Source organism: Hyla sarda, chromosome 6 (genome assembly GCF_029499605.1).
Source record: "Hyla sarda isolate aHylSar1 chromosome 6, aHylSar1.hap1, whole genome shotgun sequence".
NCBI lineage: Eukaryota > Metazoa > Chordata > Amphibia > Anura > Hylidae > Hyla > Hyla sarda.
Genome location: NC_079194.1, coordinates 108067062 through 108087042, shown reverse-complemented (window position 1 = coordinate 108087042; position 19981 = coordinate 108067062). Strand labels below are relative to the sequence as shown.

Genomic DNA, 19981 nt, shown 5'->3' with positions numbered 1-19981 from the left:
GATTAAGATTTTTTAATAGAAGTAATTTACAAATCTGTTTAACTTTCTGGAGTCAGTTGATATATAAAAAAAAAGTTTTTCCCTGGATAACCCCTTTAAGGCTGTAGACACCTAAGTTCTTCTACAGTACAGTAATGACTGTAGTTTTAAAGGGATTGTGGCCAGTGTGGAAAAAAAAGTAGTAGCATATGTGCTACTTATTTGCCTAATTGATTCTTGCTGCCTTATGATGGTGCCTGGTTTCTACTGCTCCCCACTTTCTGGTCCCTGTATCAACTCAATGCAGTGTCTGCTGAGCCAATCAATGGCTGAGATTTATCAGCATTGTGGCCAGTAATTGGTGATCAGTAAGGGGTGGGCAGGAGGGACAAGGCACTGTCAATATGGCAGCTTTGGGGGGATTGGACAGGTAAGTGAAACTTAAAAAAAAAATAAAAAAAAATATGACTCACAAACAGCCCCCTTTTCTCCCTGGTGCCACACCTTACATTGTTGATGGAACCATAATTGATATGGCAATCTTTGGTGGATCCTAATGGATCCCATTGACCTCTATCGAGATCTTAAAGGGGTACTCCGCTGGAATACATTTTTTTTTTTTTTTATCAATTGGTGCCAGAAAGTTAAACAGATTTGTAAATTACTTCTATTTACAAATCTTAATCTTTCCAGTACTTATCAGCTGCTGTATACTACAGAGGAAGTTCTTTTCTTTTTGAATTTCCTTTCTGTCTGACCACACTGCTGTCTGCTGACACCTCTGTCCATGTCAGAAACTAGAGCAAATCCCCATAGCAAACCTAACCTGCTCTGGACAGTTCCTGACATGGACAGAGGTGTCAGCAGAGAGCACTATGGTCAGACAGAAAGGAAATTAAAAAATAAAAGAACTTCCTCTGGAGCATAGAAATAATTTACAAATCTGTTTAACTTTCTGGCATCAGTTGATTTAAAAAAAAAAAATGTTTTCCAGTGGAGTACCCCTTTAAGGTTTCTCTGTATTTGCTACTATATTCTGGGATTCATGGAGCAACAGAAACCTGACAGCACAGACCCGAATGCCAGTTTGAGCAGAACCCGAGGATCTTTTCACACCATGTTCAGTGTGTTCACTTGGCATATATGTCAGGAAAAGCAACTTATGTATTGTATATGTTGGATATATCCATAGACTTTTATTGACAGTATGCCATAAGCCATAATGCCCTGCATTTTAATACAATTTAAGAGTATTCTAAAATAAAAATATATTGTAAATGCAGTTTTACAGTGGGAGTCAATGCAACGATAGAATATTGCACAAATCTGGGGTATACCTTTGGCGTGTAAGTCAAAAGATTTCCTATATGCCTATCGTGGCATGAACAAAGCCTATGAATATCACTGCTAAGACTGACTCGTTTCTATATATTTTTGTAAAAAAAAATTATTTTTTTTTTCCATTTTTTTATTTTAATTTTTTTTTATTATTTTGTTGCCTTGGAAAATAATGAGAGCAATATTCTGCTTTATGCCTACAGAGAGGATAGACACTGGTAGGTAACATGAAAATGCTTTTTACGTAGTGTTTTCCTTTATTTGTACAATAATTATACTTGTGAGGAGTCAAGGCAGTAATTTCTATTACATCCACCATATTCTTTATTGTGTAGAAACTAAATGAACCTGCACTATATCTAAATTAACCTCCTCAATGCAGGTCTGAGGCTTGGATGCTTCACTATGTATTATTTAATAACATTTTTTATTTTTCAATTTTTCTTAATTAAAAATAGAATTGAAGTTAATTGTTTTAACCTTATTTATATATATTTATTTTCTTTTTTTTATGCAGTAGTCCTTCTCTTATTAAAAACATTCAGACAAGTCACACCTACTGCTCACCTCTCAATGCTGCTTTGCAGGTAAGTGGTTCCAGCCTCCCCATTCATGTCGCCACTGCATGTCTTTTTCTGCTTATTGCAAAATGCAAAATATATTATCCTGGTTCTAATTAGATATTAAATTTTAATTCTGTTAAACTTTTTTTTTTCTTAAGTGCATAAAGCATTGCAGTCCCTGGAGGCAGGCACATATCAGTCTGCTTCAGCATTAGTTAGATGCTTAGCATTTTGAATATTGTGGCAAAAAATTAAAAGTTCACTTATTAATATTTATCAGCAGTATCATAATTTCCATTCTCTTATTTCAGAATTTCACTTGAGGCAAAAATACCACAAGTGTAATTACTCGAGCTGAGCTATTAATGTGTGGAATGAAAGAATACTGTGTCACATGACCTCCTATTGTTCCAGGGTCTAGAGGAAGAAAAAGAAAATAAGATATAAAAAAAAAATTATAAAATACCAAAATTAAAAATATACATGTCTATACCTACTGATTGCTTACTACCATAATCTGTTTGTTTAATATAAAGCCTAATATTATAATTTTATTTCTTTTTTGCAGTTTTTATATCACTGCTGTTTTATTATTATTATTTTTTAAATAAATATTTTACATCATGCAATTTTTATTTTATTTTTTTACGCCTTTTGTTTACTTTTCTATTATGGCCATGTATTATTTTTATACTGTTTAATATACATTAGCTATGTTTGTAGTTTGTCTTTTTACAAATGCCTGCTCAGTTATACAATAAGATCATCACATGATAAGAAGGCAGGTAATGATACATAATAACAATAATAATTTCTCAATTATACCAGCAGCCCAAATTTGATAAAGCATAAAAGGCAAAGTAAAAACAAGGGACATTTTGCTTGTGCAATTCCTTGCGTTATTAGAAGTCAGATAGTGACAACAGCCGAGCAAAAGAATTGTAAATACTGTTCATTAGTTGCTTACCGTCCCCGGAGTCTTGTGAAATATGATTTTAAAGGCTGTTCTGTCTGTAGAATACTATTAAGATTACAAGCACAATTTACATTCATGAGGCTGAAAGGCAAAATGAAATGATCCTATATTCTATCAGATTCCTTCCTTAACGATGACTAATTCCAATTAGAATGCTCAGCAGATTCTACACTGCTTGTTTTGGAAATGTAACACAAGCTGTTATCTTTGTGTTTTTTTTTTTCCAATTTTTTTTTTTTTTTTTTTTTTTTTTTAAAGCTTCGATTATACAGTATCTTAAAACAAATATGGAGACAGTATTCCATTAACATGCATTTTAATAACCAGAAAATAGAAATAGATAAAAATACATCCAGGCCCTATAAAAAGAAAATAAATGATTTAACAAATATAGGGAAAATTACTTGGGGTGGACCACTGAGGTTTGTCATGTTAAATGTTAGTGTTGTCCATAAACTTTATTAATTGAAAATAGTTGGCTAAGTAAAATAAAAAAATAAATAAAAAAGAAATATCATTTTTTGACTGTAGCGTTAAATAGTATGCTTTTGCCTTTTGGAACAGGCTTCAATGGCTGAAAACAGTATACCTCTATACACTACGGCTTCCATGGGAAATCCAGCTCTGACCAGTTTAGCCAGTGCCATGAGAGAAGAATTAAACGGTGTGATAGAACACGGCAACAGTAATGGTAGCGACAGTAGCCCGGGACGTTCCCCTATGCAAGCAATGTGAGTATTGAGAACTGTTTCCATGTTCTGTTTTTCTTTATTGGATTTTTCAACCCAGTCCAAATTTACATACATCTAAGTTCCTAGATGACTGTCATAAGATAACATGACTGAATTTTCATCTCCACGGTATTTTGGGCCTTTATGACTAGAAAAAGTTTTGCCCTTTTCCATACATATTTTTTTTTTTTTTGAATTTTAAGGCATTCTAGTAAAAACATTTTGTCATTCTGGTAATGTTGCCCTAAAATAAACTATTGTATGTATTGTACATATCTATTTTAGAGTAATTTGGTTTAATGGGTTATCCAAGTTTACTTAACTTTCTGCTTTCTTGCCTATGGCAAGTTATGTCTTAAGTGCTTTACTTGCCTTCCATGTGTGGAGTGGGTCGATCCCTTTTTGTAAATTCATGATCACAGGGGGCTTGGCTTCTTGTTGTCTTCCCTAACAAGCCAGCCCCCAGATGATGTGTCCGGTCCAGCTGCACGTGCCGCTCTGCCGATATTCAATGCATTCCTTGCTGTCTGCATAGTGCTGAGATCAGCGGGGGACACATTAAGTGTCAACATGGCGGCACATACATCTAGACCACCCACATCATCAAGGGGCTGATTGGTATCTCCATATTTGGTATTTCCGCATGCGAAAATGTCTAAACTATTCAAATATAATGTTACAGGGAAAATAAAAAATTCCCAAAGCCCCAAATTGCTGATTTTTGTACACATCACATCCTAGAAAAGTAGTAGGGATCAAAAAGTCACATACGCAAAAGTGGTACGAATAAAAACTACCATTGATGGTGCAAAAAACAAGCCTTTCTAAGGTCAGAGTAGGGCAAAATTAAGCAAGTGTTTTTTTTTTTTTTTTTAAAGTAGTACAGTAAAAAACAAGCATGTAAACATGGGTATGCCAGTTTTACAGTGAAGTGCACTGCGTAAAAATAGCTCCTCCTCCCAAATAATAGTAGAGTTGGTCATGCAATAAACAAGCCCTTGTAGGCTTGTGGATGGAAAAATTTATGACTCTCAACTGGCAAAGAAGCAAAAAATAAAACCCCCAAATATGCTTAAATTGGCTGTGTCCTTAAAGGGGTACTCCAGTGGAAAACAATTTTCTTTAAATCAACTGGTGCCAGAAAGCTTAACAGATTTGCAAATTACTTCTATTTAAAAATCTTAATCTTTCCAGTATTTATCAGCTGCTGTATACTACAGAGGAAGTTCTTTTCTTTTTGAATTTATTTTCAGTCTGACCACAGTGCTCTCTGCTGACACCCCTGTCCATGTCAGGAACTGTCCAGAGCAGGATAGGTTTGCTATGCTGATAAGTACTGATAGGATTAAAGGGGAGATTTATCAAAACCTGTCCAGAGGACGAGTTGCCCATAAGAACCAATCGGATTGCTTCTTTCATTTTTCAGAGGCCTTTTAGAAAAAAGCGTGGGCGCACTCACCTCATACACATATGCTTTAGCCAAATAGCGTCTTTATTGAGGTAACAGTAAAACATTCAGTAGGGAGGTGCTTATCGCACTTCGTCAGGCCCCTTCCGGCAGGTGGGCATCAGTCAGGTATATACAAAAGACAAGGGGAGGGGTCAGAGGCTACACCACACCTAGTGCACAAATTAACTTTGTGAGTTCCAACAAAAAGTCTTTAAAACCAATCTGATGGGGGGGGGGAGCAGCATAAGTTAAAATGAGAATAAAACGCAGGGGGGGGGGGGGGGATTACAATGATAATCGTTTGCTCCAAGAGATCCTGTCGAATCCAAGAGGAGGATCCATCTGGCTTCCTTAGTGAGTAAAACTTTATGGCCCACATTTATCATTGTCTTTAGACTGTTTTTTGTGTCTAGAAAAGGGACAAAAAGGAGCAAGCAGGTTTTTTTTTAGCCTTTTTTTGCCCCTTTTTGTTTACACATTTCTGCAGATTTTGAGTTGCAATCCACTGATTCTAATTGTGGCAATACACATGATATAGAAGTGTTTTATCAACTGCGCCTTTTTATGAAAAAGAGCAAAAAAGGCGCAACGCCACTGAGAAGTCTCTAAAACTACACCAGCCCAGACATGGTGTAGCTTTTTGGTGTATGTGAAGAAAGAAATTTCTGAAAATGTGACCTGCACAAAATGTATCAAATGCTCCTGTCCATGTTCTTTAATGAAGAACTGCTAATGAAGAATGGCTACCATTCTGGCAGACTCGGCTAAGCCATACGTTTGAGTTGCTTACTCATTTAATTGGATCCCATGTAATACTACTTTTCTCCTGCAGTGGATGGATCTTCCTTGTGGCTGGCATCAGCAATTTGTCACAGGTTCCAGTAGGCATGTAAAGGAAGGAAATATTTCACTACTTAAGGAGTCTAAGTGTAGACACATTTTCCTTAATTTCCTTTTGCTTATATAGTGCCATCATATTTCACAGTTCTGTAGAGAGATAGTTATCACTTACTTCAGTCTCTGGAGCCAAAGGGACTTACAAATTAATTTCCCTAAAAACTACCCATAAACATTAGGGTACATTTTTTTCAAAGCATATTACCCTATTGGTACATTTTTGGAGATCTAGAAATAAAGGTTGTACACACAGGAAACACACCAAAATGGAGAGAACATACAATTGTTGCCTCTGATTTAACCTTAGTATTGTAAAGCAATATTTTTGCTTACTGAGCAAGTATAGGGACCTTTTTATATGTACCCGTATACTCAAAGACTGGCTGCCCACTTGAGTCCAACAATGCATCTATTAATATTAGAGGCTGGTTTAGAGAACATATTCCTACATTTCCTATATGAGTTAAAGGGTTTGTCCCACTAATTCCTTACTACCTATCTATGGTAGCTCCCAAAGAGAATGAATAGAGTAGTGGTCCCCAGTCTCAAGATTGTTCATTTAGAACCCCCTATGACTAGATACTTATTCTCTATCCAGTAGATTGTAGAGTGTAGGTTTTAATTGTGGGACAACCTCTTTAATGGAGCAGAAATCCCCCATTTAGGACCCTCGTCTATTAACCAGATCAAAAAACACCTACAACAGGCATGTCCTTGCATTTCACAGACAGCCCACAAATTTTAATGGGAACTGTGCATTGCGTCATTTCCCTTAAACTGAAAATGAACACTTGTGTCAGGTTCACCCACAAATTACAATAATCACAAGGGGTCCCTTTGTAACAAAAACAGCTTTGTTTAGAGCATCACTTTTAAGGCTAAATCTTATTTTTTTATATATATTGTTTTTTATCTTCTTCCTATTCAAAATGTCTATAATGGAATAACAGAAAATCCAGAATCCTACAGGAACCTGTAGCACAGACTATTATGATTTCAGATTACAGAGCCCCAGGAGAGATATTTACAATGCTTTAAAAGCCTAACAAAATATTTTAGAATTTTTTTATGTGTTGCTAAACCACTTCTGCGTAAATGAAAATAACGCTGAGAAACATATTTAAAGTTACTGCACTCGGCAGAAATGGGAGCGTGATTAATTGCGGCAGCAATTTGTGTTTTTCTCTTAATGCCAGCGAGATGCATTTGGCGTTAAAACTGCCAAGCGGCCTCCTCTTTAAAAACTGCCGTAAACAGTTATGATGCGTCTAATTTTTCAGCATCCCAATAAATTAGACTCAATCAAGCTTTTAACGCCAACATTATCTCAGCATTACCTTGTTAGCATGGAAACTGTGGCAAAGCTGCAGAAATTATACGGCATCCTATTTTTTTTTTATTCCTTCTTTACGACGCTATAATGCCACAGCTCTTTTTTCATCCCAAGACTGTTTGCCGAGTATTTCTTAATAGGAGTTTGTAGGACTTTCATCCTCATAGCTTCCAATGATATCCGCAGAGAAGTTGTGCATCATGCTGTGTGCACCATCGGAAACCCAATTCCTTTTAACTGCCGCAAGCTACACTCCTCTGCTCCCAGAGTGGACAAATAAAAGGATTATTGAGATGTGATAAATAAAATAAAAATCTATTTGCGGCCAGGATGTTTACAGCTAAACTGTTTCAGAAAAAGGTACAGCTTTGTAACAAAAAATGAAAAATTGAAGGTTGTGTTTAAATTCATGGCACATATTATAAGGCTGAATTGCTTTAGGAGTATAGAGGTGACAGCTGCACAAATACCTTAGACTCTGAGAGTGCGCTCATAAGGTCGTACTGGCCCATTCAGGAAGAGCAAATCCTATAAATGATGTGTGATTATTATTGTTACCCTTATTTGTATTCTGCGAATACATTGTTTATCAACATTTTGGGTACTAGTATTTTGAGTAGTACTAGGCTCCTTTTCTTTCTCCTACTCTTAAAACAAGGTGCTACACATTTATGAAGGAATTACATAACTTTAGTAAAATAGTATCCCAAAAGGGGTGCTCTTTTTTAGCATGAATGTTCTCCATACTTCAGCTTTGTACCAGCATCTTGACTACTCTGTGTGGAGAGGCTAAAGAAACTGAAAACTATTTAGTATTTTTACCATCTACAGAGTACCTTGGCAGTGTTCCCGCAAACGAATGTATCAAGGGAGTGGGGCAGTTTAGGACCTGAGCTCTGCTCCATATTAGCACACCAATACAGATAAGCTTCAAATACATTCTAAAGGGGTTTTTAGGACCTTTCTGTTGATGACCTATCTTCAGGATAAGCCATCAGTTTCAAATCAGTGGGGTGCTGACAGTCCACCGATCAGCTGTTTGCCAGAGATGTTACATTGCCATATACACAATGGGAAAGGACCCAGAAATAGACAGCTTCATAAAATATATAATGGCTACACTGGGTTACTGAAGTTCAGCTTCAATTTAAGTAAATAGGATCTGAGCTGCAGTTACCCAGCACAGCCACTACACGATGTATGGGGCCATCTGCTTCCAGTTCTTTTCATTGGGTATACACTGGTACCACTGTTCTATGATAGAAAAGTTTCTTAAACCTAATATGTTGCTGCAAAGTATTCAGATGTACAGGGCCATTAAGCTTCCAGGTAAAATGATATTAAACAGTATTTCGGTTTAGTGCAGTCAAGGTTATTTTCTTCCTTACTGGTGGTCTAGGGTAGTGAAGTGGTTAGTGTCTGTCTCCTTGGTGGTATAGAGCTGTTGAGGTATTGTCAGTACTAGGACACTGAGGTTATTTTTTCTAGTATTTGGTTGGGAGAGGGGGGGGGGGGAGGGTGTCTAGAGCAGTGAATAGGGTTATTGTAAGTATCCCGGTTGGTCTAGGGTTATGAGGGCATTAATTACAGTATCCCTGGTGGTCAAGGACAGAGGTATCAGCAGAGAGCACTGTGGTCAGACAGAAAAGAATAACTCAACTTCCTCTGTAGTATACAGCAGCTGATAAGTACTGGAAGGATTAAAGGAGTACTGCAGTGTTAGACACTTATCCCCTATACACAGGATAGGGGATAAGTGTCTGATCGAGTGGGGTCCGACCGCTGGGACCCCTGCGATCTCCCGTACAGGGACCCAGCATTGCCGCGGCTAATGCGCGTGAGGTCAACAAGATGCCCCCTCCATATAGCTCTTTGGGAGAGGTGGGGATGCACTAACGCTGCACCTCCGCCTCTCCCATAGAGATACATGGAGGGGGCGTGTTGGCCGCGGGCCACGTACAGGAGGTCACAGGGATCCCAGTGTTCGGAACCCCGTGATCAGACACTTATCCCCTATCTGCAGGATAAGGGGCTGCAGATCTCCTTTAAGATTTTTTTAATAGAAGGAATTTACAAATCTGTTTAATTTTCTGGAGCCATTTCATATATAAAAAAAGTATTTTCCATCGGAGTACCCCTGTAAACTGCATACTATATGTCATACCCCCAGCAAGAACAGTGAATAGTCTGGGGTTTGAGAGGCCATACCCATGTCAATTTGTTGATCATAGAGATGGCTTCAATCTCAGTAGGGGGTTGTTGACAGAGTGTAAGTTGTGAAAATAAGCTATATATATATATATATATATATATATATATATATATATATATATAATACAGTGACCCCCCCGACCTACGATGGCCCCAACATATGATCATTTCAACATACGATGGCCTCTCAGAGTTGTTGGCGGCATCAACATACGATGCTTTTGTATGTCTGGGCCATCGCATAAATGGCTATCCGGCAGCCCTGACTGCTTCAGCTGCCATCGGATAGCCGTTTACAGTGCCCTGTGTGGTCCGCTGACGATCACTTACCTGTCCTTGGGCCTCCGGCGCGTCCTCTTCGGGATCCCCTGCATCGTCGGCGCTCTCCATCCTCGTCATCACGTCGCTCCGCACGCCATCCCGTCATCCAATAGGATAAGGATGCCGAGGATGCCGGGAAGCAGAGGCCTTGCTGGAGCATCGGAGACACCCCAGGGACGCAGCGACAGCGATGGACAGCAACATCCCGGGCAGTGGTGGCTAGCGGTGACGGTCCGGAGCGGCGGGGACACGTGAATATAATCTCTAATACCAGTGGTCTTCAACCTGCGGACCTCCAGATGTTGCAAAACTACAACTCCCAGCATGCCCGGACAGCCTTTGGCTGTCCGGGCATGCTTGGTGTTGTAGTTTTGCAACATCTGTTGGCCCGCAGGTTGTAGACCACTGTCCTATACTTTACATTGCATGGATCCCTCAACATACGATGGTTTCAACAAACGATGGTCCATTTGGAACGGATTACCATCGTATGTTGAGGGACTACTGTATATAGATAGCAAAGTTTTAATTTTATATTGTGTTCTAATCTTACATTTAAAGTCTTTAAAGGGGTTATCTAGGATTAGAGAAAAATAGCGTTTTTTTATCCAGAAACAGTGCCATTCCTGTGTTGACGTTACAGTTTAGTTCTATTAAAGCAAAAAGAAGAGTTGCAATGCCACACACAACCTGAGAGCATGTGTGGTGCTGTCTTTTGGAACAAAGCAACTATGTTTTCCTAATCTTGCATAACCCCTTTTAAGATACTAGCTGAAAGAGGACTAACCTGAAAAGAATCAGCAAACATAGTGAAATATTTTATAAAGGGAACTATTATACATATGAGATATATATATATATATATATATATATATATATATATATATATATATATATATATAATATATCTATTTGTTTTTGAATAATGCCATTTTTATTGGAAGAAGAAAAAAAAACTACCCAAACGTGGGTGGGTGGGGGTGTGCAACCCAAGGAGCGCAGAGTAGGAGTTTTATTCATTAACACAATATATTTTTAGGCCTTACATTCTAAAGTTAATTGTATCATGAGCGAGCAGGAGCTTTTCCTTCTGTTCCTCATCTCTAATATTAGATAATGTCAATAAAATGACACTTCCCTTTACCGTTTCAAAGGCCAGGCGGTGTTTACGCATTTGAGTATTTTGCATGACAAAAGCCACTCATTGGTGAAAAAAGTAATTGCTGTTTGTAAAGGCAGTCCTGTAAATATGATTTACGCACAACGTTTCTTTCTTGTTATCATAGCTGTTATGTACGATCAGCCCTATTCCCCTGTGGGTTATTCATATGCTCCTCCATAATGGGGAATTTGGCAGATCTCATCTCCGGAGAGCGTCCTTTTTTGCCCACCACGAGCTGAGGATCATGTTTTTTCTTGTTTACAGCTGACAGTGTTATTATTCTCGCTAGGACCAGTCTCTCTTATCACATTGTTGTGTTGAGCGGGGCCTTTTTTTCTCTCGCCTTCTCCGTTTGTGTTTGCTGGCAGAGCTTTTCTTTCCATATTGACAGTTTGTGAAAAAATATGCATTAATTTGGAGTTTAAAGCATGTATCATGGTGTCTCCTTGCAGTGTTTTGCTTGAAGTTGATTAATGATAGAACCTCACTTGGGGTCGTCCTCTAGAGAGTAGACTCACAAGTTCTGCATGTTAACTAGAAAAGCAGAACACACATTAAGCAGCGATTACCCCCATTCTCTTTGAGGCTCTGTGGCCTGAGAATTCCCATTTTTACTTTTATGTAGTCTTGGATAATCTGTGTATTTTTCGTTTATTTGGTTGTGTCAAGGTAATTTTAATATGTCTTTTATTTTTTTTATTACTACTTATATTGCATAAAAGAAAAGAAAGTCTTTTGCACTGAAGGAGAAACAATTTTTATCAGTTTTTTGTTTTATAATTATTTTTGGATGTAAAATGATATGCCTATATTTTTGTTTTCCTACTAGAATACTACCAAGGTGATATAATAGTAGCCGTGTAAAGTGATTATTGTCAAAGTAGTATGTAGTGATATTGAGTTTACAGAAATTTATGGCAACATGAAAAATTGTTGGATGGTCTATTATACACAGAATCACCCTGTTTACATTTTTCGACTAAATAAAAAAATTGTAAGCAATAAGGCTAAGTTCACACTGTCGTTATGCTCCCTCCTATTCTGGGCCCATTCAGCTCTTTTTTTTTTTTTAGCACCACATGGACCCAGAAGGGGTTGCAGCACAACTGACGGCCTCCCATAGACTTGAATGGGGTCCGTCAGTGATCCAATATTTTACTGGAGTTAAGCAGAGAAAAAAAATAGAGCTGGCCATTGGAGCTTCATTTATTATAGTACAACGACCGTGTGAACAAGCCCTTAGACGACAAAATTTTTCCTTGAATTTTTTGGACATCATCATTTATGTTATAATGTTTAAATGTTATTTAAAGCAATTTTTATATTACACACTGTACTGTATGTCATAATAGGACACCTATATTAACCCCTTAACGACCACGGACGTAAATGTACGTCCTGGTGTGGCGGTACTTAGTGCAACAGGATGTACATTTACATCCTGTGTATGACTGCGAGCATCGGAGCAGTGCTCGCGTCATACACAGCAGGTTCCGGCTGCTAGCAGCAGCCGGGGACCCGCCGGTAATGGCTGACATCCGTGATCGTGCGGATGCCAGCCATTAACCCTTCAGATGCCGTGATTAGTACAGATCACAGCATCTGCAGCAATGCGCATGTTAAAATAGATGATCGGATCGCCCGCAGTGCTGCCACGGGGATCCGGTCATCTGTAAGGGCGGACGGAGGTCCCCTCACCTGCCTCCGTCCATCTCCCAGTGTCTCCTGCTCTTGTCTGAGATTGAGCAGACCAGAGCAGAAGATCACCAATAATACTGATCAGTGCTATGCCCTATGCATAGCACTGAACAGTATTATCAATCAAATGATTGCTATATATAGTCCCCTATGGTGACATAAAAAGTGTAAAAAAAAAAGTTGAAAAATGTAAAAATAAAAAGTTACAAAAGTGAAAAATCCCCTCCCCCAATAAAAATGAAAATTATAATTTTTTCCCATTTTACCCCCAAAAAGCATAACATTTTTAAAATAAACGTATTCGGTATCGCTGCGTGCGTAAATGTCCGAATTATCAAAACATAATGTTAATGATCACGTACAGTGAACAGAGTAAACGTAAATTTTTTTTTAAGTCCAAAAATGCTGCTTTTTTGTCACTTTTTATTCAAAAATGTTTACAAAAAATGATCTAAAAGTTTATATATGCAAATGTAGTATCCCTAAAAAGTACGGATAACAGCGCAAAAAAATTATCTTCATACCGCCCTTTATACGGAAAAATGAAAAAGTTATAGGTGGTCAAAAAAGGGCAATTTTAGATTAGTGATTTTGTACAAAAAGTTTTAGATTATTTTAAGTGGTAAAAAAATATAAAAGTATCTAGCAATGGGTATCATTTTAATCGTATTGACCCACAGAATAAATAACGCATGTCGTTTTTACCGTAAAGTGTACAGTGTGAAAACGAAACCCTCCAAAATGTGCATAAGTGTGGTTTTCATGTAAATTTCCTCCCTAAAAAAATAATTATTTGGCTTCGCCATAAATTTTTTGGTAAAATGAGAGGTTTCATTACGAAGTACAATTGGTCATGCAAAAAACAAACCCTTATATAGGTCTGTAGATGGAAATATAAAAGAGTTATAGATTTTAGAAGGCGAGGAGGAAAAAACAAACAGCAAAAATAAAATTGGCCTGGTCCTTAAAGGGGTTATCCAGGAAAAAACTTTTTTTTACAGATCAACTGGCTCCAGAAAGTTAAACAGATTTGTAAATTACTTCTATTAAAAAAATCTTAATCCTTTCAGCACTTATGAGCTTCTGAAGTTAAGGTTGTTTTTTTCTGTCTAAGTCCTCTCTGATGACACCTGTCTCGGGGAAACACCCAGTTTAGAAGCAAATCCCCATAGCAAACCTCTTCTAAACTGGGCGCTTCCCGAGACAGGTGTCATCAGAGAGCACTTAGACAGAAAAGAACAACCATGACTTCAGAAGCTCATAAGTACTGAAATGATTAAGATTTTTAATAGAAGTAATTTACAAATCTGTTTAACTTTCTGGAGCCAGTTGATATATAAAAAAAAAGTTTTTTCCTGGAATACCCCTTTAAGGTTAAAATGGGCTTGGTCCTTTTGGGGTTAAAGGGGGTTGTCTACTTTAGACATTCCCTTTTTGTTGGAAGTGTTCTTTGATGGACAGGCAGCAGTCCTAGCGATCAGCTGTGATCTATGAAAAAGCCTAGCAAAATGTGTAAGGTTGACTTTTTGTACGGAAAAATCCCAAGAGGGTTTGCAAAAGATTTGGCGGCAGGAATCCGAGACAGACTATTCGGTTCCTGTTATGAACTTTTAGCCTTATATGCCACTGATATGCACATGGCTTGGCCATATTAAGTGGGGCTAATCCACATGTAGCTACCCACCATAGTTTCCACACGGAATCTATGTGGAATCCGGTTAGAATGTCCTTTTTATATTCTGCAACGCAAATTTGAAATCCATGGTGGGAAATACCTCACCGCGTGAATTACTGTGCAGCTATTAAAATCAATGGCAGATATTGAAATCAATTGGCTAATTTAGGGCAAAAAAAGTTTATTTTGCGGTTTATGCTCTAAAATTAGACTTTGTAGTAATAGCTTTGTGTTTTTTGTTTTTTTTTGTAGGCACCATGTACATGTTAAAGAAGAACCACTGGATCCTGATGAGAATGAAGGTCCTCTATCGCTAGTAACAACAGCTAACCACAGTCCTGACTTTGACCCTGACAGAGATTATGAAGATGAACCTGTAAATGAGGACATGGAGTAAAATCATGTGTAACTTCACAACCCTGAGAATGAAGACAGTTCAAGGCCTTGGCTATCTCTCCATTATTGTACAGTCTGGAGAGTACCTGGCCCTATTCTGACAACTATGACATGTGTTAACTCTTAGTGCCATCAAGTTTCCCATTTGGGAGTATTTTTGATTTTTCTACTTTTTATGTTGAAGAAAAAAAAAAGGAATTTGTACTTTGTGCATTGGATCGACTTGTTTGGTACTTGCGACTTCCTCTCTCACGGTCAGCATCAGTGTTGTAAATTTGCTAAAAAAAACAATTTCACTTCATAACATGCAGCAGACTTTTAAGGACTGATGTTCAGCCATAAAAGGACACTGAGGGCATCGATATAAGCATGTGCGTCTAAACTGCAGGTCATCCCTATTGCCCACATAAAAAAAAAAGATTCCAATGGACAACGTATTTGCACAGTACTGCATGTAATTCTGATTATCACTGCCTTTAAATTGATTCTTTTGCTTCCATATGGGATTGAGGGTGACCTTTTTTTTTTATATATGTATGGGACAGAGGGAGAGGCATAGTAATTATCCCAAACTTCTTAATGTATTGCTTTTATTTTTATTGTACTACACCAATTTAAGTTCTGACCTCAGGCCTCTGTTTCAAGGCCCAAGACCTCTCGGAGGCGTAATGTTTTCTGTACTTTGTGATGAATGTCAATAGGTGTTTTTATTATATGATGCCGAATGTCTTTCAATTGTTCAATGTTTTCTGTCATTGCATTGTAGTTATCTTAAGTTGCAATCACATTTTTCTTTCAGACACTTGAAAAACAAACAAAAAAGCATAATAATTCCACTATTATTTCCACAAAATATTTCCAAAAAGTTGCCTTTGACAGTCGAAAGAATAGTTCACCTCATACTGGAGGGGAAAGAATGCTGAAATGTCATAGGGGAAGGCTAAGCTTCATTCCTGAATAGCAGTGTTCTGTTGTTGTTGTTTTTTTTGTTTTTGTTTTTAGCATTTTTGATCTGGAGAGCCAATACAAACCAACTTCACCATGATGATATAACTTGCAGTCCCTACTTTTGCCACTGATATATACTAAAGGTCTGGGAGGTGCTATATGTTTTATGCTGGTTTTCTGCACCATTCTTGCTCAAAATTCTCGAAATAATTAGGATTTTCTGTAAGAGAGAAGATGCCTCAAATGTTTTGAATCATTGGAAAGCCACCAAGCAGTCAATGGGTGGAGAGCATTGTATATATAAATGGTTTTCAATCAACATATGTATACATTATTATGTATAAAATATATAAATATATATGAGCAGTAAATAGGAAGTAAGATTTCGACTTGATGTAGCTTTCACCAGTAAGGGAAAAATCCAATAAGAGGAACCATTGTTTTCTCAGTTCGAGTTTACTGCATTTTTATTATTTTTACACCAGTCAATGCAAAGGGGGTCATATATTACATGTAGTGCAAAGAGGGACATCGTGATAAAGATTCTAAGGATCGTATTTTTAGCAGATGGATATTGGGAGAGTCAGGGCAGACTGCAGCCAAGATATGTAAAGGGTATCTAAGCCCCAGCATGGTATGAACCTTAGAAACCCTATTTAATTGAAGACATTTTTCATCTGTGGACATTTTTATGGTTTTCAAAAATTGTAATGTTGGCCATTTCCAAAGGGAAAGGAGAAACAAGGTTTAAAGAGGAGGAACATAAATTCGCAGTAATGGGCATGACTATGCTCCTATTTGCATTCCCCTTTTGGCAGCATATAAAAGTATTTGATTTGATACATGCCCAGATATTGTGATAACTTTATGGAGCAATGGAGCAATGGATGAACTTTATAAGGATTTGTTCTCATGGGCAGTTTACCTGCTAGTTTCCTGCTGCAGGTTTGACTTTCTTGCTGCGGATTTACTGCAGTGGTATTTCTCCTTCAGAAAATCCACAGCAAATTACATTGGCCTCAATGGGGTAAAGAAAAGTGACTGCAGTTAAAGGGGTACTCTGGCGCTTAGACATCTTATCCCCTATGCAAAGGATAGGGGATAAGATGCCTGATTGCGGGGGTCCCGCTGCTGGGGACCCCCGTGATCTTGCATGCTGCAACATGCTCCGGGGACTGATTTTAACTGGGGTGCTGCGTGCAAGATCACGGGGGTCCCCAGCGGCGGGACCCCTGCGATCAGGCATCTTATCCTTTGGATAGGGGATAAGATGTCTAAGCACCGAGTACCCCTTTAAAGGTATGTCTATCTTGCCAATTAGAGAACAAGACTAGTGGTCAAACATAAAGAGTAAGAGCAGACACATGGGATCATCATCCATGCTAGCGGGAATATTTGGGTTGTCCTCCTATACCAAAGGGCATAAAGTGGGCACAAGAATTAAGAATTTCATTTTTGCACTGTGTGGGTATGTTGTAAATAACCCCAAAGTCTTAAAACCAACACAAAACAATAAAGCAGCACACACTGGCTATGGAAATTGGAGGTACATCTCTATTTCTAATCATAGTTTTAGGGGAAAAAAGAAATCCTTATTTTCAGCTTTACTCCACAATTGATAACATTAGATACGGTTTTGTGACTCTAAACAAAATTTTTGAAACATACAAAATATCTGTTTTTTGTTTTCCAACCCATTTATGAAGGGTAGATGAAGTGACATGATGTCAAGTGTAAATAGTTCCTGTGAAGCTGCACTTTTAAATGACTCAGATGTGTTCTTTTATCCTTACCACTCTCATAAAGCGCAGTTGTTTATTTTAGTTTATTTTCAAACCACTTTTATTATTCAAGCTGAAGCTTTTTTTTTTTTTTGTCCTTTTTACTTTCATGCTGGATGGACTATAAGACCTTTAAGGAAAAATAGAATGGCGATGGGGTAAAATGGTGCAAATTGCAGCACACCATCAGCACTCAATTGAATATCGGCTCACGGCAACATAGCGTTGTATGATTTATTGTGAGCTGAATTCTGATGGTTGCTGTGGGTGTTATGACCTATTTATAATTCCACTTTTTGCCAGCCCTAAAATTACCAAAGATTTTACACAATGGTAAATTATTTTTTTTGTTCTATACTTTACCTGTATCTTAAAGCCAAATATCCACTTGCTGATGATCAAAAGAAACAAGTGTATCTGGTGGGGGATATATTAACTGAGAGGCTATGGTTAGATTATTAGGAATCTGCTAGTTTCCATTTGTGTATGTTCAGACCATCTATTTCCAAGCCAAAGTATTGTTTGTTTTCTTTTTCTAGTTTTTTTTTATTGGTTATTTTTTTACCCTGTGTGACCAAACCATGTAAGTCTGATATATATATATATATATATATATATATATATATATATATATATATATATATATATGTCAGAAATAGTATTATTGCTTCTCGAATGTTGGTAGCTATTGTAAGGTCTGAACAGGCCTCCCAAAATGCTGCACATAACTGACTTTTTCCCCCCAATTTTTTTTATTTTTTATTATAGTTATTAAATAACTCACCTTACGGTTTAAGTTGCACATGTTCTGTACCTACTACTAGATATCACCTTTTTCTCTATGTTTAGAATTGAACCAATTGGTTATTTTGTTCTAAGGCACATTTATGAGGTCTGTATCGTTGTCAATATTAAATATACCATCAAAATGCTCAAAGCATCAGTTCCTTCTCTTATTAATGTAAATATTAACTATTTAAGTTGTTAATACGGGCAATCCCCCCAAAGCACTTTTTAGTGGTACCAAAATATGAGCAGTTGATAGGAAATTTTAAGGCGCAGTAGATACACAAAAATATCTGCTAAATAAAAAAACCTTAAGTGCTAAATTGGCTTTGAATATGCATCTTTGGTGGAGCATATAGTACATTTCAGCTACCATACCAACCCTTAAATGACCCATTTCTTTTTCTTATTTTATTTTTATTTTTTTTCCTCGTGTAATTTTTGTATTAAGGGCATTCATCACTGGCCATTTTGGGTTGTTATTGTTTTTGTGCTGTTTTTGCAGCCTAGTTTTAGAGAGACAAGCTAAGAATATACACAATTGAATGCCTAAAGTGATATCATTTACAATGGGAATACAGAGCTGGTTGATTTGTTCTTTTCTGGCAAGAATAGTTGGGCGTAAGTAAAACTCCTTAGCATGTATAACAGTAAGTAAGTAAGCATACCTCAACTCAGCCCTTTCTGGAATGACTAAAACACAAATACATTTCACTAAGTTGCACTTAACTGTGTATGTCTTGCATGCTCGGTTTACAGCAAATTTAACTAAAAAACTAAAAAAAAAAAAAAAAAAAAAAAAAGCATTTACATATCATGCAAGTGTTGAACTTGTCTAAAGACCAACAAAATAACTCAGGCTTTTGTCATGAAGCAAATATATATATATATATATATATATATATATATATATATATATTTGGATCCCCATAATGTACATATATTATCAATGTGTCTGCGTAACCATTTGTATTTAAAAATGGTGGGGGGTGGGGGTGGGGGTCACAGGTTGGTTATCTATTTTTTTTCCTTTCTTTCTTATTTTCTTTTCTTTTTTTTTTTTTTTAAGTATTCCTTGCAAGGAATGAATGCCTATTTGTTTGTCAAACACCATTGCTTTGTTGTGCAACTGCTTTATATTAACTATACTAAAAAAATTGCTTTGAAAAAAAAAAAAAAAAAAACTACTGTATGTAACTATTGCAGATAACTTGCTGCATTTGTATAATATTCAGTTATCCCGGCTTAAAAAACAAAAAATAATGGATGACATTTGCTGACAAGGTGGGAGACATTCCCTTACTAATTTGCTTTTCAAACTGTAACATAATTGACAACTTTTTTTTCTATCATTGATCAATGAAATTTGTACAGTTTTTGTGTTTTTGACTGCCCTCCCCTCCCCCCCCCCCCCTTTTTTTTCCTCCATTTTTTTTTTTTTTTAACCATCCTCTGTTAACTTACCACTGCCATTTCTGGCTGTCTTAAAAAAAAAAAAAAAATGGTTCAGATGTTCTAAAAAAGCATATATATATATATATATATATATATATATATATATATATGGGGAAAAAAAGTTATTTTAAAGTGTTTTACCCTCCTGCAGTAAATATTTTGCATGATGAATCCTGGGCTCACATTTTCAAAGTTTATCCGTGAAGTCTTGAATAAATAACGGGGAGTGTCAAACTATTAAACTTTTGTATTAAAAATGCTTTACAAGGTGCCAAGATGTA

General features: G+C 37.0%; 1 protein-coding gene across 12 annotated transcripts in view; it reads left to right on the top strand.

The window, feature by feature from the left end:
* The window catches only part of FOXP1 (forkhead box P1), an 837055-nt gene extending 820274 nt beyond the window's left edge, over positions 1-16781 (top strand). For 11 of the 12 annotated variants that reach the window (XM_056524614.1, XM_056524620.1, XM_056524619.1 and 8 more), the window contains 4 exons: positions 1521-1535; positions 1835-1904; positions 3421-3587; positions 14587-16781. In XM_056524614.1, the coding sequence (XP_056380589.1) occupies positions 1521-1535; positions 1835-1904; positions 3421-3587; positions 14587-14731 (397 nt within the window). In that variant the 3' untranslated portion in view covers positions 14732-16781. The remainder of the gene's footprint in view (positions 1-1520; positions 1536-1834; positions 1905-3420; positions 3588-14586) is intronic. The other variant, XM_056524621.1, reaches the window with a different exon arrangement.
* The last annotated feature ends 3200 nt before the right edge of the window (positions 16782-19981 follow it).